General features: G+C 46.3%; 1 protein-coding gene across 1 annotated transcript in view; it reads left to right on the top strand.

Annotated features, from left to right (window-relative positions):
* atrnl1b (attractin-like 1b) overlaps positions 1 to 25,897 on the top strand; it is a 135,084-nt gene that overhangs the window by 88,101 nt on the left and 21,086 nt on the right. The window contains 2 exon segments of the mRNA XM_042083986.1: positions 4,514 to 4,592; positions 19,444 to 19,551. Of these exon segments, the coding sequence (XP_041939920.1) occupies positions 4,514 to 4,592; positions 19,444 to 19,551 (187 nt within the window).

The raw sequence follows: 25,897 nt of genomic DNA, 5'->3' as shown, positions 1-25,897 counted from the left end.
CTCTCTCCTCTTTGACTTTCTCATTTGCTCATTTCCTTTTTGACTTTTCGTTCCCGGTTTTTCTCACTTCGTTCTTCTCACTCTGCGCTCCTCCGTTCTCCCTCCTCCGTCCTCCTTGTGTCCATTCCGAATGGTTGACCCTTTGTGCTAAGCTCTCTGTCTGGTCACACAAAAACACAGGAGAGGTCGGAGGTTATCAAGTTGGCCTCGGTCTGCCAGATAGGCCGAGCGTGAAGTTCTGGGATTCAGCTGGAGATCTTTGCTGCTTGAAAGATTTGTAGTTGGACTGGCCCAGTGTTAGTAAAACATGGGGTTGGTAGACAGTGTGTGTGTGTGTGTGTGTGTGTGTGTGTGGTTGGTAAAGACAGACAGACACACAGTGTGTGTGTGTGTTCATGGACGGTAAACCGACTTGGCACTAATAAATCATCCTAAGAGTTTGACTATGCAGGTACTGCCTTTTGTGTGTGTGTGTGTGTCTGTGAAAGAGAGAGAAAGAGAGAGTGAGTATACCAGAGAGAGAGAGGGACCATGTGTGTGTGTGTGTGTGTGTGTGTGTGTGTTCATGTGCGTGAAATAACTCCTTCCTGCCCCGAGGTCTGGGACCGGCTCCTCTCCTAAGTGTCTAAGTGATTGAGGAAATGGATTGTGTGCAGGGGCCGGCTTATGTGGCTAATTGCTGCTAATTAGCGGAATCGCACTTCGCCTGGCCTGCGCTCGCTTCCCCTCTGCCCTGTGCGTGGACTCTTGTTTGTGATTTTAAGGCTCATTGCTCAAGCAAATAAGAAGGAGAGAGCGCTTCCCGAAGAGCCTGGGGCTTGTGTATGGATCTCTCTCTCTCTCTCTCTCTCTCTCTCTCTCTCTCTCTCTCTCCTCTCTCTCTCTCTCTCTCTCTCTCTCTCTCTCTCTCTCTCTCTCTCTCTCTCTCTCTCTCTCTCTCTGTGTGTGTGTGTGAGATTACTACTGCGGCGGTGATGAAAACTGAGGCTAGGATGTTGGCTGGAGATCCACTGCTCCCTTGCTGTATTCCCATCATAGCATTTGATTTAAAGCTGCAGCATTAAAAGCAGCACATAAGTTCATTACAGCTCTCCCTCTTACACACACGTACACACTCTCTCTCTCGCTCTCTCTCTCTCTCGCTCTCTTGCTTTCCTCTGCCAACACTCTCTTTCTTACTTCCTTTCTTTCTTTTCTTCTCAACCCTCTCTTTCTCTACCTATTCTTTTTCCTCCAAAACTTCCTCTCTCCCACATTCTCTCTCTGCCTCTCCCTGTCCCTTGCTCTCTGTCTTTCTCTCCCTCTCTCTCTCTCTCTCTCTCTCTCTCTCTCTCTCTGTCCTTTATGCACTCTAGTAATCCACACTCTCGTCTCCCGCAGTTCATCAATATGCCGCCTCTCCTGCTCCTAGTCACCTGCCCTCTCCCTTCAAGAAATGGCACCTATCTGCATCTCCTTCTCTCATCCCCCCTCCTCTCCTCCTCTCGTCGCTTGTTAAGAAGGTGCTGACAGAGGTGGGGTGGGATGTGCTGATGGAGGTGGGGTGGAGTGGGGGGGGGGGGGGTTATGGAGAGTGGTGACTAATTGCTTTATTTCTCTTATTAGCGCGGGATCCAGGTGGAACCGCGCAGGGAACGGGGAGGGGGGATTAAATCCTGTTTACTGTCTTCAATCCCGCGGATGAAAGAGGGGACAGATCTGAGAGGGGATTTCCATGCGCTGCTCCTTAATCGAGCCATTCAAGTTTTTCTCCCCCTACCCCCTATCTCCTCTCCTCTCCTCTCCTCTCCTCTTCTCTTCTCCTCCTCTCCTCCACTGCTGCCACTCTCTCTCTCTTTCTCTCTCTCTCTCTCTCTCTCTCTCTCTCTCTCTCGTTCTTTTCCCATCCCCATCGTCTTCAGTTCAGTTGGGCATTATCTTCAAAAGAGCCCCAAGATGGTTGTGTGTTTGAAAGCATTAAAGGGATTTCATCATTCAGAGTTTTTTTTTTCCTTCTCACCCCAAACCCCCCCCCCCCCCCCCCCCCCCCCCCCCCACACACACACACCCCTTTTTTTCTTCTTAGCTGTGTGAACCGTGAATTAATTTTACACCGGAGATGTTTACGAATGCACACATATCTCTTCAAATTCAGACGCCCCTGGGAAGAGGGGGTTGGGGGCAGAAGGGGGGGGGGGGGGGGGGGGAGTGAAGCAATTTGCCTAAAGTTGTTGAGCCGCCCCAGATGGTTTGCTTTTGAGGAGTTTGTTTCCTCGGGGTAAGTCCCCCGAGCCAGAGCTCACACCTCTCCCCCCTCACGGTTTTTCCGAACCCGACGTAGCCGCTGTCACTCAGCTTGACGATCTGCACACTTGCTTAGGTGTCAGACGAGACTAATTTCATGCCCCCTCCCCCACCCCACGCCTCTCTTTCTCCCCCAAAAAATGTGTTGGACTTTCCAAGAGAGATTTGGTCCTCTCCCCGACCAGGCAATAGCAACAAATGTTGTTGACGCTCTAAGCGAAATATTAGCGGTGAATATTTCATGATGTCGAACCACAGAATCAATCGGCTCTTCAAAGTAAAGTGTTTAACTTTGGCAGATTGTACAGTCGGGGTATTTAGCATGTTGATTTGAGTTATGTTCCTGTTTTCACCCCGCGCGCTCAATCTATCAAAGTCACTCACAGGAAAAGCTCTTGAGTGATAAGTGCTTGTCGGTAATGACTTGTATGATGCGTTATTAATTGAAGTAATTATTTAGAATATGAGTGCGAGTGATTTCACCATCGGAATAAAATAAATAAATAGCTAAGCTGTGTCTGGAGAGCCGCATTGCCATCTTTGGTCTTTGCAAATGGCTCTGTTTTATCTCACTTGAGACACTCGTTTGTGTCCCCTAGGCCCTGATCAAAAAACCCATACGGCAGCCATTGCCTCTGACTGGTTTTGATAAATGTTCCAAGACCAATATGAGAACAGGTTCGTTTGTTTACATAGCGCTGTGTGTGTGTTTTTTTTTCTTTCCTTACCACTACCAGCACTCCTTAACATTGAGTTGTGCCAAAGGAGGCAGGGAAGTGGGAAAGGGCACCTTGTAAATGCCGGTCTGCTTTGAACCGTGCCCGTTCACCCAGGTCTGTGAGAGAGAGAGAGCACGCCTCCAAAGTGACGCGAAGAAGAAACCTCATGCGAACTGTGAACTGCGGGGAATGGATAGACTGGGAGCGTTCAGAGAGGATACACACACACACATATAAACAAACAATCAACAAATGAAAAAGGCAGATGTTTTGATTTGAAAGATTTTGCAATCATAAAAACGAGAATAAGCCGAAGAAATCCAAAGCTCAGTGAGCACGAAACAAAGAGAGGAGAGGTTTAACTTTACTTACGGAGAGAGAGAGAGATTTCCCTTTTGTGCACAGAGAAGAAAAAATGAGAGATGCATGTTCAATTATCCTGTGAGGGGAAAGAGAAGAGAGATTCACCTTTGTGAGAGAGGGAGCGAATTCACCGTAGGCAACATCGTTTTATGATGCAGTGCAACTACCTTGGTCTAATTATCCCTTGCATCTGGGAATGTTCAATATTGCAGGGAATGCACTAAAAGAGGAGGCATGAGAACCACAGCACTCTAGAAAGTAAACTCTGCCGTGTAAATAAACCAGTTACAATCTGCTGTAAATTATCTGACAGTACAACATCTTGTGCCATATGGTTGCAATGTCCAGAGTCCTCTCTACCAGGAGTGCTGTAAACGGATATGTTGTCTTTTTCACGTACAGTTTTGATTAAACAAAAAAGAGCTATGATTATGTGATAGAAGTGGGAACTGCTTGAAATGGAAGGCCAAGTGAAATTGAAGATGGCTGTTAAAGAAGCTCATGAATGCTACTGTATAATGCCAGCCATGTTACCTAAGCTTCCTAACCAACCAAGAAGAAAACTTGACAACCATGAAACTCCAAACACTCCTCCAAATAACCCCAGTCAAAAGAAGCCGCCGCGCTGAAGTTTACCCTCCGACCAGCAGTGTGTTTGCACTGTGCTGTCATTGGTGTAGGTAAAGTCTAAGAGAACAAATGTAAACAGCTGCCAAACGGAAGAATAAAGAGGTGACTGGAGCCAACTAGTTTAAACAGGTTTGACTTGAAGAATTAGAGAAAGTGTGCATTGTATATGATCAAATATGATGGAAAACTGCCAGGGAGAAACGGAGGCCTTTCTTTAACGCAGAGCAGCGCTTCACTTCCCGATTCAGACGGATTCATTTAAATTACTTCCTCCCACCTGCCATTGACCGAGTTATTGCACAGACTGATTGAATAGAGAGCAATTTGAAGATCTGTAGTTAGCAAATGTTTTTTTGATGTACTGAAAAGGTGCGCAGGGAAATTTCTCTAAAGCCTCCTTGCGTCTTTCTCCTGATTCGTCTCGCAGTTGCCTCAGCAGTCAATAATTATACAGGCCTGTAGTTAATCTCTCTCATTTCTCTCTCTCTCTCTCCCTCTCTGTTGCGCTCTCTCTCCAGCTGTTTCCTGTCTCTGTTGCTGGTGGCTGCAGTCGTGTGGAAGATCAAGCAGACCTGTTGGGCATCTCGTCGACGTGAGGTAAGGCCCTGCAGATTTGTTATTTGTTTCCCACCACCTCTTTTTGACCCCCCCCCCCCCCAATCTCTCTCTCTCTCTCTCTTTCTCTCTCGATCGCTCTTTACCTTTCTCTTTCTCTCTCGCTCTGTTGAATGCCTAAACACAATCAAGAAAAGTTTGCAATTAAATATTTTTTTGGCTTGTTTTTTTTTCCTCGTGGATGGAAATCATTGCGGTCTTGGATACATATTTGAGTTTGTGTGTTCCAGTGTGTGTGTGTGTGTGTGTGTGTTGGTGCTCATTTTATTTTCTTCATTCCCTCTGGCTGGGTTGCATTCTTCATTTTTCTTTTTCTAAACCGCAGCAGAGAAATGAAAATGAATATTGCTCTTTGCCCTGAAGAAGTTTCTGCTGACAAACATTCTCATCTTCCTAATTACTGGTCCTTATGAACCAATTAGCCCTGACAGGAGTAATCCAAGGCTCGGTTGATTGTACTGGGAGTGGAGTGGGTTGATGGGGATGGGGGGCGGGTGGGTGGGGGGGGGGCTCTACGGCTGGAACAGATGTCTGTGCGATGTGCTGCCTCTTCTCCCTCTCCTACCCCTCATTTGGTCTCCAGAAGGGTCCTCCTCTAATGGCCAGGCCCATCGCAGACCCCCCCGCAACATCCTCACACCCCACCCTCCCTCCATCCCATTTGTCAACAGTGGCTGGAGCTGGAGCCGCAACCACGACTGGACAAGCATATGGCCAGTTGAAAGGGTTTTTTAGGAAATATTCTTTTGAAGTCCCACCATCACAACACAAGCTGTTTTGCTTGCCTGCTTGAGGTGTACATCACCCAAGTCACGGGCATTTGTCAGCATTATGCAGTCATTATGCTCCTGTCAAGGCCAGGGTCCTGAAGTAATTGGGAACACCTTGCTAATGACGTCTAGCTCGGTAGTTGCGCTGTGACGTGCTTATGAAGAACCTGCCAGTTGCTGATGGGAAGCCATCTTGTAATTTCGTTAACATGTTAAAAACAAACCTGCATATTGAGTGATCTACACTAATAACCACTGCTTGACGATGCGAGCCACTGTCCGGTAATAGACATATCATGGCTCCAGTTATGCATTTCTCCTTCGTGGCCAGAGAATGTTGACATTGATAATGGAGGAGGTTGATATTTGTGTTTCCAGCAGATAATTGATGTATGGAAACAAACATGAGTGATGACTGCCGCGAAGCAGAACAGTATTCATCTAAAGAATTAAAGTCAATAAGCCCTAATGTGGGCAGATGGGCTCTGCTCATTAAAATTCCACTCACTTTGCCTCGCCTCCCCCAGAATTCAGATCATCTGTTTGCTACTGCCCTTCAGCACTCTGGATTGGAAGAAAAACACACACACACACACACATGCACAAAAGGTTTTATCTGTTAATTTCAGATGATTGAAAAGTTTAGAGAGACACTTGAGAAGGATAATAATAAAAAAAGGGGGGGAAATAGCTCTCAAGATTTATTTCTTTACCCTTCTGTCTGTGTTTGTCTGAAGTTCGAGAGCTAGAAAGAGTTTGGGGGTGTGGGACGAATAAAATGTCCATCATTCCTCCAATCATTCCTGAAGGTCACCCTGGTGACTGCTTCTCGGGATTTAGCGGAGAGGAGATAAAGTGAAGGCTGCCGATGGAACGTCGGCAAAAGCTCGGCGTCTGCCGTCATCCGAACGGGCTTATGAGCTTCCTCGACTGCTTGAGTTTGGTTCGCGTCGTCCCCAGAGGAAATGACAGCTGAAGTCGATTGTCAGTTTTTTCCCCCGTTCTTTTTTTTTTTTTTAAGTTGTTTGTTTTTGTTTAGTTCTGCAGGTGCACCAGGGTCAGCTTGCGGTTTTTTTGAATGTTTGCAAACCACAGGTGAATGCTGCTCAACGACCAGGCACGGATTCCTGGAACATTAGCAAACATGAACAGAAGGTTAGCCGAGAAAGTGGGCGTAAAATATGTGGCTCCACAGTTAGACGGCTGCTACCTTTCCTTAGCCTGCCATATGGGAAGAGCATCACCAAAGCATTCGGGTGCCAGGTTCAACCGTGCAAGCAGCCAGTCATACCTCTCTATCTGTCTTTCAATTTCTCTAGATATATCCCTCACTCAAACTACACCTCTGGTTTATAAGCATCCAATATTGCCATTTTCCAATTTTCTTAAGTACTTACTCATGCTTCTGAATGCCCTTTCTTAACCTAACCAAACCCAACCCAATCCAACCTAGCCCAGCCCAGCCCAGCCTCCTCCCAAGTCTCCATCCCAATCCCTCTCCATCCTCGGTGGTGGCTCTTTCCGACTGCTGTTCCTGAAACATGTGGCCCGGAAACGGAGCGGGATATGTTTAGATGCTCCAGTTTATGCTAATGCCGCTTCCCTCCGACAATGATTTTGGCTGCGAGATCAAACAGTTGGGAAACTTCTTTGAAATTCTAATAGCAACAGTACACAAGATTACTTGGAGAGAGCCTCCCTTTGATACCCCTAATAGGGTCACCCCCCAGTAGGCCGGGGGAAAGGGCCTCGATAACAGGAGCGGATGCCTTTTGTTGTGCTGCACAAATGCCATTGTTTCCCCTGCTTCTTCGATTTGAGGTTAATACCCCAGTTGTCTGTTTTTTGCCTGCTGTTATGAGCCTATGGGGAAGCATACCCCCACACACCTAAAAAAATGTAGGTAGGCCTCCTTTGTAGATATTTCTGACTTTGAATTTTTACATTTGGCTTGAAAAGTAAAATAGGGTGCAGCTCAATTCTTGTTTTTTTTTGTTTTGTTCTTCCTAGCTTTTGGTGGGGTGAACCTCTAGTTGTGGGTGCCACAAACAAGAAGACCTGTTTTGGCATCTGTTCCATGCTGTGGTGATTGGGGCATGCCTTGTGCAACCTCTGGTTGTGGGTGCCACAGACAAGAAGACCTGTTTTGGCATCTGTTCCATGCTGTGGTGATTGGGGCATGCCTTGTGTAACGGCCTCTAGCCAAAGCCTGCCTCATTACTTTTGATTAAGTTGTTCAGTGTTGCCGTGCCGCATTTCGCTTTATCTAAGTGAAACTTGCTAGGATGACCCAGCATCACTTGCATAATTCATATCCCCCCACGTCTGTGTACCGTTTGTGTGTGTGTGTGTGTGTGTTGTGTTGTCTTGATGTGTGTGAGTCTCTTGCTCATCCTCATCGTGTCCTATTTCAACGTTATTTGTGCTCTTGGTGCAATAGACGTGTTGCTCTGATTATGTTGATTAAACATTCTCTCTTGATGTTCCGGGTTTCGTTTCCTCTGTTGTTGTTTTGCCTATGAGGCGCTGAGGAACACAGTGTTCCGTCACTCTTCTCCGCAGGCAGCGGTGAACGGGCCCGTTGGATTGTGGGTAACCGTAGGGGGTCATTAGAAGGGTTCTGCGTTAAGTCTGTATGTGTGGTGTGAAAGGGCGATCGTTTGAGCTTAAGGACCTGGCTCTTCTCAGCTGTATTTACAAGATGCACTTGGTGTGTGTATACATGTGTGCCTTTCTCTGGTTTATTATTATTATTACGTTATTATAACATTATTATAACATCGGACTGAGGAATAGCTCCCAAACCACTTCCAAAGTCCAAAATCTCTGCTTTTGTTGGTGGAGCTAGCAAACTAAAATAATGAAAACTTTTAGAATCCACTTGCTTAAAGTTGAAAGTCGTAACATGTGTGTTGATTCTGCTGAAGAGATTCGAGTGCTCTGCTACATCCTTGACTGTCCTTCCGTGGCCTTGGCGTAACTCTCCACTTCTTTCAAGCCACTCAATTCTTAAGGCAATTCCTGAAAGAGCCTGGCTTGAAGGCCTCTCCTACAAAGCACTCTGCCAGTCTTGCACCATTAATAAACAAAAGCGTTAAAAAAAAAGGAGGGAGGGAAACTTACAGAGCAACTTTGTCGGACAAAGATTTTCTTTCCGCCACTTCAGGACCGCTGGTCGGACTTTGTTCGCTGAAGGCATCTGACCTTCATGTAAGAGCACAAGTGCCCGACTTGTCAAGCAATTTCCAGGGCACCGTCAATGCCGAGTGGCACTTAAATAGCCCGACAGAACCCGGCAGCTCAGAGAAGGCATCTGCACCCAGCAGGAGTGTGTTATTTTCTCTGCATCCGTCACCTACATCAAGCACCTGCCGCTCACCTGCACTTCAAGGCGGCTAGCGGCTAAGATAGACCTCATGATTGTGGTCTCTTGTGGGAGAAGGGGGCAAGATGAACCTTCCGTTCCTATGGATACTGCCAGCATGACATTTGTCTTATTGTGTTGCTAACATGGAAAACCCAGCAGTAGCACAGATGACGCAAAAAGACCCATCAATAACATGGTGAGACAGAATGCATTAGCATTAGGGCTTGGACCTCTGTGCTTTGGTATGAACTGAACTGAACTCACAACATGTAAAATGTAGGATGTTTGATGTCGTAAGGTGGGATGCAGCAGTCTTTTTACAGACGAATTATGATCTTGTTGTTGAAAGGCACCCTTTAATGAAGCCCTCTCTTTCAGCATTAGCACGGTTACCTGAAGTGCAAGAATCATACAACACAGAGAGAGACAGAGACAGACAACCAGGAGGGTGCTTAATTCCCCGTTATTATTGCTAATTGCTGTTATGCCGAAGCACAGTATGAACAATACCCTGCAAAGATGTCAAACATCTGCGCCTCGCTCTCTGTCATTAGATGTACTCTGTTTTGTGACGTTGTAATCATGCCGCCTTTCAATCACCCCCCCCCCCCCCCCCCCCCCCCTTTCCAGACACACATACACACACACAGACACACTCATACACACTGACTTGACGGTCATATTGCCCCCTTTCAGAGATTATTAGTTTGTTATTTTGCCACATCAGCCAGTCACCAGAAAATGAGGCATCTGTTGTCTTTGTTCGGTTCCTTGATTAATCTTCCTTTTCAGGAGGAGCGACATCTAAACTGACTCGTCTCCAGCCCCCTCCACCCCCCCCCCCCCCCCCCTCCATTTTATTTTTTAAGCCGTGTTTGTTAATAGCTAGATATTAGAGCAGTGGAGGAGAATGGCATAATCATTTGCAATTAGACGAGTCCATATTTACCCTCTGTGGATTCGCATGTTTTGATTTGTTGCCGTAAGTGATGCGCGACCTGCACTCACCTCGAGTGCTTAATCAACATGGAGGACAGGGGTCTTGTCAGAGCGGGAGCAGGAAGATGCTGAACCTATATGGCATGTGTGTGTGTGTGTGTGTGTGTGTGTGTGTGTGTGTGTATACACCTGTGCATAGATTTGTTCAGCTGCTCCTGCGGTTCTTAATTAGCTAATTAAATCAGTGGTTAGGCTCAAGCATGGCATGTCGTCACCTGTTTTTCAGACTCTGAGAAGGTCAGTGTTGCAGAAGCGTTGTGGGTTATGTGGTTGGATATATGGTTGTGGATGTCATTCTAACAGACTCCAACTGTCTGCTGAACTCGGCTGATTAGAAAAATGATGACTTCACCCTATTAGAATCACAAATGGGCAATATTAATTTGACAAGACCTCATGACTCCGCAATAACTGTGGTGATAAAATGTCATGCTAACAGAGAATGGCAGTTAATGAGCAAGAATTTCTAATGAATCATACATTGCAATCAGCTTTGACAAGGTTGACAAAACCATACAGAATGGGTTTCTTTCATAGCACAAGGTAGAGCATGCATTTTAGCATCATCTCATACTTCTGCCGCCAGCCTAGGTTCTTCCAAGATATTTGTCAGCAAAGCAACCTCGAGAGTGGCCTTGACCAGAACACGCTGCATTTACGCTCTTTACCAGCCTAAATACACTATAAGAGCATTGGCCATCTAGTGCTGCTTGCTCTTTCTGAATTGCCTTCTGGCCTTACGTCATAAGTACAGTTGCCAATAGTGGATGCATTAGCATACACGTGTGGACACTGTTTGGTCAAGGCTGTGTCGACTCTTCGCCTCGTGGTTGCACTAGGCAATTGTTTGTGTGTGTGTGTGTGTTGGGGGGGTGTCCAGGCCCTTTCGAGAGTCAGTGGGGTGTGTAGGAGATGTCTGCACTAAATGTCACGGGCAGGAGCAGGAGGAATGTCTCCCATACAAACAGCCAGAGGCACTGCTGACATTTCAACACCCGACGTAACCGCTTCCATCCCTACCCTTGAAGAATGAGTTTCTGACCATCTATACAATGAACCATTTTACACTCACACACACACACACACACACACACACACACACACAGAGACACACATACACTCTCACACATACTCAAAAGCCATTCATAAAGAAATTGTGTGATTAAATGAGTCCTTGGAAGCAGTTTGCACATTGTTTTGTAAGCAGACACACTCTCTCTCATACACTCATACACACTTCAGAGTGGACTAAAAGAGAGACACAACTTGTGAGAGATTGATGTTGGCATTTCAGTGATCCACGCTCTCCTTGAGTCGGAGAGAGATCCGGATGAGGCGAGAGGGCTGATGAAGGATCTTGTGTGGATCCTCGTTTGCTGTGAATTGTGGGAAAGGTCACCATCATAACTGACAGCGGTCATGTTGGTCCAACAGGACCTTCACGCTTTAGGACTCGGTAGCCTCACACAGCAGCAGCCACGCCGTCCTAGCCAGTTATCCTTTTTTGGGTAAAGGAGACATAAAATCTTGTTGACCATTTCTTCATGGAGTCTGTTTCTTTTGTTTTATAGGCCGTTTAGAAAATGCCTTTTGCCTCTGAAAGGAGGGTCAAGTGTGTCTTAAGTGCAGTGCAGTCCTGGTAATGAACATAAAAGTCAGAACTTAGATTTAATTGAAGTGCTTGTCTATTACTAATAAGGCACTTCACATGATTTTGAGCAGGGATTATTACCTAATTTACCCTTGGACGTTGTGTATCATGTTAGCAAAGTTCATACATGCTAACATGCGTGACGTTATGTGTGAATGACACCGACGCACATGAACAGAATTGTGTTCAGATACACGGCCCAACCGCTAGACATCCACAGAACATGCAGACTTACACTTATGTCTGAACGCATCTATTGACTACAGATACAGTTGTAGTGGCCATGTAGTGGCCTTAGACCATGTCGGATTATACTTTAGGCAACATCATTTCTGCACATTGGCATTTTGTCGGGGCCAAGAGTAAACTTTTGTTGGCATGCTGCCCTGGTTTCGCTTACTCTCTCACGCAGGTATGCATTATTGGAGAGCTTCCTGTCTCAAGGACATCAGTAGCAAACCCCAGGCAAAAGCAAAAGCAAGCCTTTTTCCCTTTCCTCCTCAATATTAATTAAAGCCCATATTCTCTCTCTCTCTCTCTCTCTCTCTCTCTCTCTCTCTCCTCCCCATCATTAAATCAGGCTCGTTGGCTCTCTTCCAGTACAGTAGACAGCTTAAGAGTATGACTGTACGCACTGAGGAAAAGGCATGCTGCTGATTAGCCTCTGGGTTAGAATAGACTGTTATTTCTTTTCTTTTCAATGCCCCCCCCCCCTCCACCACTCCCACCCTCTACTCTGCTTGTCTCAAAAAACTTTTCTTTCCTCCCCTTCTCCTCAGGCAGGGAGTAATGATGTTGAGATAAATGTTTCCATAATGAAGCCTCATTTGCATACGGTTTATCAGTCAAATATTTACATGCTTGCCATTAGCAGAGCGCTATTGATATTATGAAAAGCATCCTAGGCTCCGCAATGTGTCTTGTGGCACTGCCGAAGCCAATGCACTTTCTTAATTAAAATGGGTTTGTGTTTTTGGGGGGAGAAAATCCTCCGGAGAGCTTTGCAAGATGTGTGGTCGACCCTGATAGGCAGATGGTAAACTTTTCTGAATGCACCAGGGCATCTTTTTGAGAGGAAGAGTGATGAGACTTTTTTGTCTTGTTCTTCTTCTTCTTCGTCATCGTCGTCTTCTTCCCTTTGCACGGTTCCTGCAGAGTGTCTCACATATGGCTGTACCCACGTGGAGCTCGACTCGCTGAGTCACTCAACTCCGCTTCGCGCTCACCAGGGATATGTGTCATGCCAAAGCGTCTCCGTCTTCCTGTGAGCACTTGGAGTCGTTGCCGCCGTCGAAGCTTGTGGCATTGACTCACTGACACCGCGTTGGCGTTGGTGTCCCTTTCCTTGCTAAAACGTTCGTCCAGTGCCACACCAGCCTGCAGCGTGGGCAGCAATCTGGAATGGGGCGCTGGAGTTTAAGCTACATCTGTCCATAGAACACAGTGGATCCTACAAGCCCTCACCTCTAGTCACTAGCCAAATGTTGTCTCGCGCTTACACATGAAATGACGTTTTTTCGTAAGCCAGAATACTATTGCTGTAGCGCAACAACAATCAATGTCCTAATCAGGCATGATTCAGGGAGACTGACCAATCCTCAACTTCCCACTCTCCATCAACCCTGGAGGCTATATCACAATCGATCAACATCCTTTCATGGAATAACCAGTCAGGCTCGTTGTGTAATCCGTGTATGTAGGTGACGACTTGTTGACAACCTAATCAGGTCATTGACGTTGTGACACTCCCTCTCCTTGTGGACGAGATCATAACTTTTTTTTAAGCAGCCCTTGACTGATTGCCAAGGAATTATCGGCTCTTTTCACACCCTTTTTCGCACTTTTCTCTGGCTCTGGAAAGCATAGACGAGCTATGTGACGAGATGGCAAATCCATATAACGATCACAGGAGACCGTCGGAAATGGGGCAGCTGGTAAAGCATGGATAGATTTTTTATTTTTCCAATGCAGCTGTTCCATTTCAAAGATACAAATTAACACGTCCTTAACAGGCGCGTTGTCCCGGCAAGTCACCAATGGACCAACATGAGCGGCTTGCGAGTGAGTTTATATACCCACTCGGCCTCGGCTACACACCATGTCCTTCACGATGCAGATTATTTACGAGGCCTCAATCATTGTAAAACCTCACTTGATTTTGTTGTTGTTGTTGTCATTTTCCTCCGTGGCTGAAGAGGGAGTGCTCACGACATCCGACTCGTCTGGGGGACAGTAGATAGGGGACGTGAAGAGGAGAGTCCTGACATGGGACTGCTGCTCCTGCGATGAAAACTGGCCCCATTAAGAGCCGTGTTCGGAGCAAACAAAAGCTCACTGTTCACTTCCAGGGGAAACGACCACAAAGGCCCAAATTAATCATGTTCCCCAAGCTATACACACAATTCTCTCTCTCTCTCACACACACACACACACACACACACACACACACACACACACACACACACACACACACACACACACACACACATAGGAGACACACTCAAATATCTATTATCATGCTGTGCAGAGTGGATCCAGTTTGGCTCGTGAGCTTCGTAGAGACATTAGGCCCGCAGTCTGGAACCAAAACTTTAATTGGTTGGCTGAGTGTCCTCAAGGGCTGTTGTCCAGGGCCCTCTTTGAAGGTGCCCGGAGAATTATAATTGTTCCATGATTGTTGCGTCCACCCCACCACCCCTCAGAGTCCCCACTCTTTGCTGTTTGATGCGTAATTAGGCTCTCTTAGTGCACTTGTTTTTTTTTGTCGTTTGTGTACGGGCGAGGGTATGCCAGTTCTGGAGTTATGGAAGGCCTGGTGACCTACAGCCCGGTTTGCTTATCACTCCGAGCCTAAGGAATGTTTTCTTCTTCTAGACCCGGCTCCCCTCCGGATGCCACTTGTTTTTTGCCACACCGGCATTGCCCTTTTCTCATTGTTTGTGTCGTTTCCTTGGAAAGGGCACCAAATATCCAATCAAAAAATGTCCAATCGAGATCTCCCATACCGTCTGATAGAGCTGGAGGGATTCGTATTACTTGTTAAACGCGTTACAGACGAAAACTCCAATAGCGCGGAGTCCTTTATTTGTGGTTTAAACATGAAGGCTACAGGAGAATCGATGGCCGATCAATCTCAATTTAACATTAGTGAAGTTCAGTGTGCCTCTTTCCTGAGGGCAGGGTTTTAACAGCGATTCAACAAAAGACCAATATTATTGTTTTGACGTGATGCCGTGCTTTTGATTGCCGCTTACTCCCTGGTGGAGTTTACTTTGAGGCGAAGTAGCCAGTGTGAGTGGTCATCCCAACATTGATGGAATTGAGTCTCAATTTGGGATGGGCATGGATGCATAAATTGTGTGTGTGTGTGTCTGTCTGTGTGTGTGCGTATTGAAGGAGGGTTTGAGTTCTTCCAACTGAATTAATTTTTAGGTGAGGGGAAGCTAGAGAGAAGAGCACAGGACTAACTTTCACAGCAGCCTACTGAATCATGTTCACAAGTTGCTCATTGATGTCTGTGTGTGTGTGTGTGTGTGTGTGTGTGTGTGTGTGTGTGTGTGTGTGTGTGTGTGTGTGTGTGTGTGTGTGTGTGTGTGTGTGTGTGTGTGTGTGTGTGAGCTGATAAACAGCGCAAGTGTGAAGTGATGAGCCTCCGCTGCTTAGGTGTGGAGTAGGATGACTTGCAGCAGATGATTGGCTAAGATGAATGACAAGCAGATGGAGCGCTCTGGCTGTCTCCTCAGCCAGGCTGTAGCTTCTCAAAGCATCTATTAGCCCCACAGAATGTGTGACGCCACAGCACCCCCCCCCTCTCTCTCTCTCTCTTTTTCTCTCTCTCTCTCTCTCTCTATCTCTCTCTCTCTCTCTCTCTCTCTCTCTCTCTCTCCCCCCTTTTTCCTCCTGTCTGTCTTTCCTTTTTTGCATCTCTTTCCCCAGCTCAATCTCTGCCACAAACGTTCCTTTTTCACCATCTGCTTTCAGCGTGTCTCTTTTTCTCTCTTTCATTGTGGTTGTGCCTCTCTCTCTCCCTCTCCCTCTCTCTCTTTAACTCTCTCTCTCTCTCTCCCTCCCTCTCTGTCTCTCTCTGTCTTCACATACCCGCAGATGCATGCAGTTGAAGGAGATGAATGAAACCTCTGCTAGTGTATGACGGGTGGGGGGTGAGGTAATTTCAGATGTGATGTAATTGATTAAATCTTAAATCATCACACATTTCACCCTCGCAACAGGGGGCCGGCCTGGTGCAAATGTCATCAGCGTTTGATGAACACCAAGGCGATTATCACGCCACACGGCAGAGCAGGGGAGCGGTGATAAGTGGGCTGACTTAACCCCTTTGGTCTTTCTCTTTCTGCTGTCTGCCCCTTCTCTCTCTCTCTCTCTCTCTCTCTCTCTCTCTCTCTCTCTCTCTCTCTCTCTCTCTCTCTCTTTGTCTCTGTCTCTCTTTCTCTCTATTATTAATTCTTATTATATTTATATTATTACTCTTATTAATTTGGCATCTCTTTGTTCAATTTCTTTACCAAAGAAACTTAATGACCTTACCGCCTACGTTTTGCAATAGAATTACCCACCTAATGCACATTGTCTTATTAAAATCCCAGCACGTAGCATGGTGTATGAAGACAACATAGTCACAGACACACTCACAGACACACACACAAACTCACTCACTCACTCTTTCTCTCTCCCTCTCTCACTCACACACACTCACACCTACACACACAAACATCCTCAAGCACGCCTTCAATGCACCTCTCGCATTCGCACACACACACACACACACAGCACCATAACTCAATTTCCTGTTTTGTGTATGGGCCCGCATTGTTGGGGCCAGACCTCGATTCGGCGGCAATACTTTCTGCCCGATTGTATCCGTATGACTTCTGTCAGAGGCACCGAGCTTTATCGGTCCTAATTCAATACGGAGTGCCATGAATGATTCAACAGGCTTCTTAAGCGTGTTTGGCACTTCGTCAAAGCGAGGGCACCGAGGTGTGCAGCGTAATTGTGTCTCTCTGTGATTTGCCAGAGACACCCAGGATCTCATTTTATTTGCATATTTCACAGCAATACAACAGAGCAGCCCCATTCCATTAAAATATAAAGAAATCAGCAACACTGCTCCCTTCCACAAGTAATACAAGTATAGCGCCCTCTTTGTGTTGGTTTGGGAGTGCCTTGAATGCATGTTGAGCTTCTTAGTGTAAATAAAAGACTTCCGAATCGAAGGAGTTGAAGCTGCCTTTGATTCGGAAATCGCCAAATTCCCATGTGGGATCGTAATGCATCAATGGATTTGGTTTTTACTCGTTACAAAGGAGGTTAATTTTGTTGTCATCAGTTTGCCCTCTCTTATGTCCACTCTCTCTGTCTCTCTCTCTCTCTCTCTCTCTCTCTCTCTCTCTGTCTCTCTCTTTTTCTCTCTCACTCCATCTCTCTCTCTCACTCCATCTCTCTCTCTTTTTCTCTCTCACTCCATCTCTCTCTCTCCCTCTTTACCTCCATGGCCACGCTTGGGTCATTTTACAAATGTGGTTTATCAAATTCTGTGTGTAACATGCATGCACACACACACACACACACACACACACACACACACACACACACACACACACACACACACACACACACACACACACTATTATTTATTTCCTTTATTAGGCAGCCAGGTTGTAACAGTGCTATTGACTTTGCCATCTTCAACACGGTCAGGATTAGGATGAGATGCTGTGACTGCCATTTAATGTTTACACTTTTATTTGTGCCTTCCCAAGAGACAGAGCTGCTTATGACTCTTGTTTGTGTGTGTGTGTGAGGGGGAGAGAGAAGGTAAATTAGTGTAGAGGGTTAGAAGGGTCAGGTGTGTGTGTGTGTGTGAGGGGAAAGTGAGTCGGAACACAACAGTGTGTGACAAAGTCGGTGTGATTCCGAGAGTATCAGGGCATGCAGCATTAAACCCAGTGACGTCACGACTGCTTTGCTTTGCTTGCTAATCTCTGAAACAATTAGAGCTTAATGTGGCTCACTCTTGCTCATCGCAAATCCAATAGCAATCAAGCCATGTCCTTGGCACCTGAAACCTGGCTCTCGATATCGACCAGCCCCGAGGGCCCAGCTGACAGTAGCGCCGGCTAGAGCGCTGCTCTGTTCTACGCCTAGAGATTAACCCCTCAACGACCGTGACCGCGGTGCCAGCTCCCGGCACCTGCACTCAGTCGCCATGGAGAGGCGTGGGAACTTGGCGAACAAGCGGCGAGAATGGGATGTCCAGTCAAGCAAAGCAGGCACTCCCAAGAGCCCCTTTTCAGCACCTTTGGCAAAACTTTTTGTTTGTTTAAGTAGGTTGTGTATTTATACATTTTCAGAATATTTCATATTTACCACGGTAATGAACTTACCTCCGAGCGCGGCCCCTCTGCGTCGGCTCTTAAAAATCAGAAATACCCTTCTGTTAAACTGCGGTTGTGCGAAGCCAGCAGACCCAGTCGAGTGAATTTGTTTTGAAAATAGAATCATGGGCATTGAAAGCGAAAGCTTTCGCAGTCCTTTCGGTCACAAACAAATCAATACAAAGGTCTCCCTCAATTCCTGAAGTGAGCGGAGTGGAAGAGGAAACTTGTTGTTTGGGGACGGCGGAGCTGAGGCGACTAACATTGAGACCTCTCTCTCTTTTGAAGGGACAACGGAGAAGCCATAGTTCTGGGAAGAGGGGGAGATGGCAGGAAACACAATGCCATATTGCAGCGACCCGCACAGAGTCCATAGTGAACATAATATGTTGAGCTCAGTTATTGATCTGCAGTAGATCTTTCTCTCACTCTCTTTCTTCTTTCTCTCTCTTTTTCTCTCTCTCTCTCTCTCTCCGGTTCACATGCCCTTCCCTCCTCTCTTTCTCTTGCTTGTTTCACTTACACATATGGTCTCCCGTAACATAATCACAGTCTCCTGTCATGCGAGCTGATGTTATGGTATTGATGGTGGGAATTGATTTGTGGGTCATGTGTTTTTAAAAACATCTCCATTTGCAGACATATGTGTGTGTATACATATATAAGCATATATACACACACATACAGTATACAAATATACACACACACACACACACACACACACACACACACACACAGTGACACTGTGGAGTAGATTATTTCAGCATTTGTGCAAAGCACTGGTGGAATTAGCCACGACTGTAGATTGTCAAAATGAGAAGGAGGTCGATGGAGCTGTGCATCTGCAGTTGGGTGAGATTGCGGTATCGGCGCACCGGTACACCGCAGCCCTAGATGACTTGAAATTAAGGAGGATGCATGATTAATTAGTCCACGCCCCTGGAATACTGATGGCAAGGGAATCAATGGCAGAATAATTGCTTGTCATGCGTGTTTGCGGCAAAAGAGAAATTTCTCCCCTCCTATCTCTCCCAGGCGTTCGATTGGGCCAGATACGTGTAAAGTCTTTTTTTTCCCTCCCTTCCTCTTCTTTTATCCCTCTTCTTTTTTTCACCGAACAGATGAATTATTCAACCACCTGTTTCGGTTGGTTTTTGTGCCAAGCCCCTGTCAATTTCATCCCTCGTTTTTTCCCCTCTCCCCCTCACTCATTTTTTCATCCTCTCATTCAAACATATCAGCAGCCTGCTGTCGTTGTCATCCGCCGACCCCTCGGGTGCTCCGAGCGGCCAGACGTTCGCACGCCCAAACGCTCGTCCCCAAACGTAAAGCGCCACCGCGTTGAACGCTCCGCCGGACATTTTATTGGGTCTGTCAGTCGCCGCCGTTGTTTATTAAACAACACACCAGTACGCTGCGCTCATGCTGGTGCCTTTTGAAGTCCAATGCGTTGCATTTGAATATGCTTGTAGGGGCATCTCCTTGACATTTGGTGCTTTTTTTACGGAGATGCCTCTCCCGCCCTGCAGCACCGTGTGTATTTGTGATGTAGTTTCTCTTGTATTAACAGCTTCCCATTTGTTCTTTCTCTCTTTTTTTTCCCCTCTCCCTTTCTTCCCTCTCTCCATTTTCTATCTCTCGCCCCGTGTAGCAACTGATGCGGGAGCGGCAGCAAATGGCGAGTCGACCCTTTGCATCGGTGTCTGTGGCCCCAGAGGTGGGCTGTGAATACGTCAAGCTACTGCAGGGGGGATCTGAGGTAAGACATGATGTACGTCTCCTATACATTACAGTGCATACACTATGCATACACATGCATTATACTCATACATACAGTAATAGCATACATAATCTCTCGTAGATAAATAAACACACACTCACCTTCATGTAGATGCATGTGTATGAATTGCATTTGTTGCCCAGTCATACAAGCACATCCATGCTTACTAAGTGTGTATACAAAACATTAAGTGCACGCACAAATACACACACCTGTCCACTCGAACACTTGTGTACATTAGAGTCATATGCGCTGAAACATCAGGTAAGTGAAACAGTCTTAGCCATCACAAAGCAATCAGGTAACACACACACACACACACACACACACACACACACACACACACACACATACACAAACACACAGCTGGAGTGTCGCTCTACAATCCATTAGAGCCGAGCCAAGTGGTACTCAAAGTACATTACGGACAGTTGAAGGGCATGACGCGCAAGAGGAGACAAGGAGAACAACAGGTCCTTTAGCCACCCAGCCGGTGGTCATTAAGCGCTAATCACACACACTGTTTACAGAGATTCATTTATCTGTTGGGATCTTGTCCATCTGGATTTTTTTTACCTCTAAAAACACAAGCTCAACCTAGCTCAAACACATTTGTCGGCCCGTTTTGTGGGGAAAAATAGCACATGGCAAGTGCTGTTTGCTTTTCTATCCTGTCGGTGGTCGATGCTGACATTTCATTGTGCACCAGCCATCTAAATGCCACATTATTATTTTTCCGTGGCTTTAGAAGGGAATCATCGTGAGCTGCATAAATGAACGTCGGGTAAAAAGCACCTGCGCTTGCTCTTAATCCGCCTCCCATACTTAAATTAGAACGTTTTGAGAGCCGAGTGAGACCTTTTTGAGCTTTTCCATTTCCATCAGATAGGGCGAGTGCACTTTTAACGGTAGAGCAAATCTGAAACTGGCTAACATGTTTTTTTTCTCCCTCTATTGCTCAAGCAGTGTGCAACACAAGCAACTTTCAAAGTCCCTCATATGAAAGCAATGTCTGAGCATTGGCTGGGTTTTATCAGGACAGCCCTTCGGATTTGGGTGTTTTCCGTCTCGGATTTAAAGTGAATTTGATATTTTCTTAAAGAATGGTTCGGAGGAGTTCTCCGAGGCCACCATAGTAAACCCAGTCATAATCGAAATAAGGCTTATATCATCATACTGAGATGCATTTGGTGCGCTCAGGCATGAATGTGTACTCCCACTGCAATAAAGTCCACTAGTATCTTGATCCATTGTCTTCTTGAGGATCGAGAAAACACTGTCTGGAACAGAAAAAAAGAAAGCTAGTTTTTAAGTAGTAATGGTGGAGTGGCAACTGTTGTTTTGAGTGTGCCGGGGAAGACCTGAGACCGTGTTCATTTCTTCACTTTCGAGAGGCGTTGCTTCTCCGCCGGCCTGACAGGGAGATTAATACCGCAAGCAAGAGATTATCTGAAACTTCATAATTCAGCACATCTCAAATCTAATGATACGAATGGGGGAAACCTTTGGGATTTTTTTTTTATCTCAGTTTTGGCCTCTTTGGGGGAGATTTGATATTTATTTCTGACTCCTCTCTCCGGCATCATCAACAGGCTCACCGCATACTCTGTCTGCTGTCGACACCTACCTCCACTCTCCGACATTTTGTCACGATCGTCCGCACCGCCTCTCCCCTCCTCTCCCCACCGTGCTCTCGTCACGAGCGCCGATCAAAGCTGACGTGTTTATCTTTCCCCGTGCCTGGCGGCCAACGCGGGCTCCAGATGTGGATTCACACACACACACACACACACATACATATGCATGCGCACACACACACACACACACACACACACACACACACACACACACACACACACACACACACACACACACCCTCTCGCCCAGTCATCAGCACTTGAAGGTGAAAAATGCGCGTGATGCCTCCGTTCTGTTTCATAAAGGTTAATTAAGCGACATCTGGCGCGCCAATCGGTATTTATGCTGCGGCGCGTTTTTCACCACGCGGCATAAACAGCTCGCACAAAACGAGCGGACGCTCCATTCTGGCGTTTACTGGCGGGGAGTGGGGGGGGGGGGGGGGGGGGTAGGGGGGTGCGGAGCTGACGGTGCTGTCTTTACCGCTCTCCCTGAGGCCGTGATTAACAAGAGCTAATTCTGCGTAATGTGTTTGGAAGCTTACGTTTCTATCAGCAAGCATTCTGGGCCCTGGAGGCTGCTGTTGACATAATGGGTAAATTTTGGCTTCTTACGATGTCTGGATGTGTGTGTGTGTGTGTCTGTGTGTCTGTGTTCATTCATGATTGAGTGCATTTTGTTGTTCTTCCTGGAAGTAGTTTGGGTCTATATGAGAGGATTGTGCCTCTAAAGATGAAGCTGAGACATCAGATGTTGTTGTCAGACCAAACATCTTCTGAAAGGTGGTTTCACTAAGGATGGGTGGGGGTCGACAGGTTTATTTTTTATTTTTTTGTTAAATGTTGTGGGGCCGGTTGTTCTTTTCTCGGAAGCGTAATAGTTTGGCAGCACACTTGGCATTAAAAGCCTTTTGGATGGAACTGCCATTAGATGCTCAATCACTGAAAGTGTGTGGGTGTGTGTGTGGGGGTGTGTGTAAGAAGGAGAGAGAGTGTGTGTCTGGCAGACAGAGACCAAGTAAGTGAACAGAGAGATGGATAGATACATCTTGTTTTTGCACTTCCCTGCAATATCCAGCATCTCAGCTTGTTCCTCTCCCTCTTAACTTGGGCAAAAGCATTAGTTAAACGAAAGAAAGTGGCGAGGAGCAAGAGCCAGACACTAGAGAGGAAAGGTTTCTCTGATTTTTAAAAAAAGGGTAAAAAATAAATAAAAATGCTGTCAGAGTGCTATGGAGAGAAATGGAAGACCAAGAAATGATGAGCGACAAAAAGCCTATTTGGCAGTAGAGGTCAAAGCCATCCACTCTGGTACCATGAATGGAAGCATTTTACACCAGGGCTCTGATGACACAGATGTCCGTCCCAGTCATCCTCCTCCTCCTCCTCCTCCTCCTCCTCCTCCTCCCCCCCCCCCCCAGACTGGCCCAGTCCACTCCAGCCCAGCCAGGTCTGCACGGCACTCAGCATATGGAGCCGCTAACACGCACAGAGTGTGATGGATGAGCACTGTCACTGGCCACAATGGACAGAGGACCCTCCAAAAATCCCAATATTTGTGTGTGTGTGTGTGTGTGTGTGTGTGTGTGTGTGTGTGTGAGAGTACACATGAGTATGTCTCATTCGCACAACATAGATCTTCCATCCATTAAAGGAGAATTCCGGTGTGATATTGACCTAAAGTGTATTACTATAAACATGATACCGAGTGTGAACGTATGTCTCATAGCCCATCTCGGCTTGTCCCCTGCACTCCAAAATCTGGCGCTAGTTAGCCGATGCTACCAACAGCTTTTTCAATAGTGGTGCTTCGGCATCGGGCTAGCCATGCAAATAAATTGGTAGACTTCCGAGGGCCCTGACATTTAAAACCAGACATTGAGAACTTTGAAAAAGCACTGGTAGTTTACTTACAAGACGATTTATACAGACAGTATCTTCACGAAGTTTAGCATTTGCAGCCATCTTGAATTTAGTCACGATAAGTCGAGCAACGAGTAAGAATGAACAGGTATGATAAGGGATCAGATTCCAAAAATAATTCAGTGGAAATGCATGGATTCCAGTTGCTGCTACTGGAAGAAACTGGAATCCATGCATTTCCACTGAATTATTTTTGGAATCTGATCCCTTATCATACCTGTTCATTCTTACTCGTCGCTCGACTTATCGTGACTAAATTCAAGATGGCTGCAAATGCTAAACTTCGTGAAGATACTGTCTGTATAAATCGTCTTGTAAGTAAACTACCAGTGCTTTTTCAAAGTTCTCAATGTCTGGTTTTAAATGTCAGGGCCCTCGGAAGTCTACCAATGAAGTGTGGAGATACATTGAGCCTCGTAAATGGGTGTAAAACAGTGATTTATTTGCATGGCTAGCCCGATGCCGAAGCACCACTATTGAAAAAGCTGTTGGTAGCATCGGCTAACTAGCGCCAGATTTTGGAGTGCAGGGGACAAGCCGAGATGGGCTATGAGACATACGTTCACACTCGGTATCATGTTTCAATACACTTTAGGTCAATATCACACCGGAATTCTCCTTTAACATCTCTGTCACTGCTGGCTTTCTCTCTCTCCTCTCTCTCTCTGTTGTCTGACTGAGATAGTTGTTATTACAAAACTCTCAAGCTCAGTGTGTATACATAGTCGTAAGCAGTGCTCAATCTCCAAATATTGCCTCAGTATATCTCGCCATCTGAGCGAACTTGTTGCTTCTCATCTAATCGCTGTAAACACTGACACACTCATAGTGCACTCATAACACCTGCTGCTTCAAATGCATGTTGCATTTTGTTTGTCAGACTAGCACAGAAAATATATGGAAAGATATGTTTGCATCTCTTGTAATAGATTAGAATCCAATACATTTCAAGGCAGACATGCTAAGCTTGGTGCAGGCACAACTGAAAGGTATACAAGCTAGCAACATTCTCTCCTAAAGAAACCAAGCTAAACAAACATGCATATAATGTCCCATAATGGCTACATTACAGAAAAGAAAATGAAAACAGATTCTCTCACAAGACCTCTAATAGGTCTCCATGTGAATTGTACCATTGTGAATTTCCATAGTCCCTGTGCTTGTTTTTCCTTCAGCTTTAAACCTTACCGTTTTACTCACAGTAATTAAAATCCTTCGGGCTCATATTACCAGTCATTATTAAGTATCCCAAGGGACTGAATCAATTCAGTTGGGAAGCTGTGGACTTGGTGGCATGCCAGAATATGAAGTCCCAAGTGCTGCTCAAAACTAAAGGTACAAACCACCTTCTACATCAGTTCTATATCACTCTGCTTTTTATCCTCTCTCTCTGTTGCCTAATCCCTCCCACCCTCCCACTCTCTCTCTCCCTTCCATCTCTTTCTCCCTCTCTCTCCCTCCCTTTATCTCTCTCTCTCTCCCTCCTTTCATCTCTCTCCCTCCCTCCTTCTCCTCCTTCTTTGCCTGCTCTCCCTGTTATTGTTTTATTTTCACCTGCCCTCTGTCTCTCTCTCTCTTTCTCTTTCTCTCTCCCTGATGTACACACACACACACACACACACACACACACACACATCCTCCCGCTCTCCTTAGTCATTGCTTGGCTCCTGTTGGTATGAGAGGCTGTTAGTGATATACTTGAGTGAACAGAGGCTACCTGATGAGAGGGTGCCACTACTGTAAGGCCAGGCCCTCGCTCATTTGCAGACAGACCTCTCCACCCCTCCGCCTCCCCCTCCGCCTCCAACACCACCTCCGCCTCCAACACCACCTCCGTCTCCACCACCACCACCTCCCTTCTCAGTTACCTCCTGCAGTCCTCAGATGGAAGAAGCAGGCTATCAGCATCCGTCTTCCCTAACCGAGCACACACATAAAGTGACAAGATGTACAGAGAAGGGGAGGGAGGAAAGGATGGATGGATGGATATAGATTATGAGTGAAGAAGAAGGGAGGAGGGAGGGGTTAGTTATGGAGAGCGAGAGTGGGGGTAGGAGGGATGAGGAGGAATGAGAACCCTATAGTGGTGAATTTAAGAACACAAAAAGAATCATTTGTATAGAAAAAGACAATTGAATAAAGATCCTGCTAACAATCCTGCTCTCTTCAAACATTACAGAGGATCTGATCTGAGGATCCCCACCACAAGGTTTTGCACTGACTGTCCAGTTCCTTTTCTTAAAATGGCTGGGGGCGGTTAGCCCGACATTCATTGTTTTCGACATGCACAGCTTGATGCAGGGTCTCTTGCTCCGGAAGGCCAGGGATCCAATTAAAAAGCCGAGAGTATCGTTCTCAGTTTTAATAAATGCATGAGCCAGTGATGGTGCCCGGACTCCCATTTGCAGTAAATCTGAGAATGGACGCAGAGAATCGTGTTTACAGCCCAACACCTGCGGAGCCCTTCATTTCGTTTTAAGGGCCCTCTTGTTGTCGAGTTTTAAAAAGAAGAAAGGAGGAAATGAGAGAGGGGAAAGGAGGGAGAGAGGGAGGGAGAGAAGGAGGGTAAAGAAAGAGAAATGAGAGGAGAGCATTACTTGAAGTAAAGCGGCGGCTTCTTTCTTAAGCGCATTTCTCCAAGCCACGTTTTCTCTGGCTCATGGCGTGCATTGTTCGAAGCACAAAATGGGTGCAGGTTCTCAGCTGAGGATTGAGTAGTTTTTTTTTTTCTTTTGTTGGCGTTGTTATGCCACACGCTTCTTAAG

This window comes from Alosa sapidissima, chromosome 24 (assembly GCF_018492685.1).
Source record: "Alosa sapidissima isolate fAloSap1 chromosome 24, fAloSap1.pri, whole genome shotgun sequence".
In the NCBI taxonomy this organism is placed as follows: domain Eukaryota; kingdom Metazoa; phylum Chordata; class Actinopteri; order Clupeiformes; family Clupeidae; genus Alosa; species Alosa sapidissima.
Note: the sequence above shows the minus strand (reverse complement) of the source record. Positions and strands in the feature narration are given on the sequence as shown.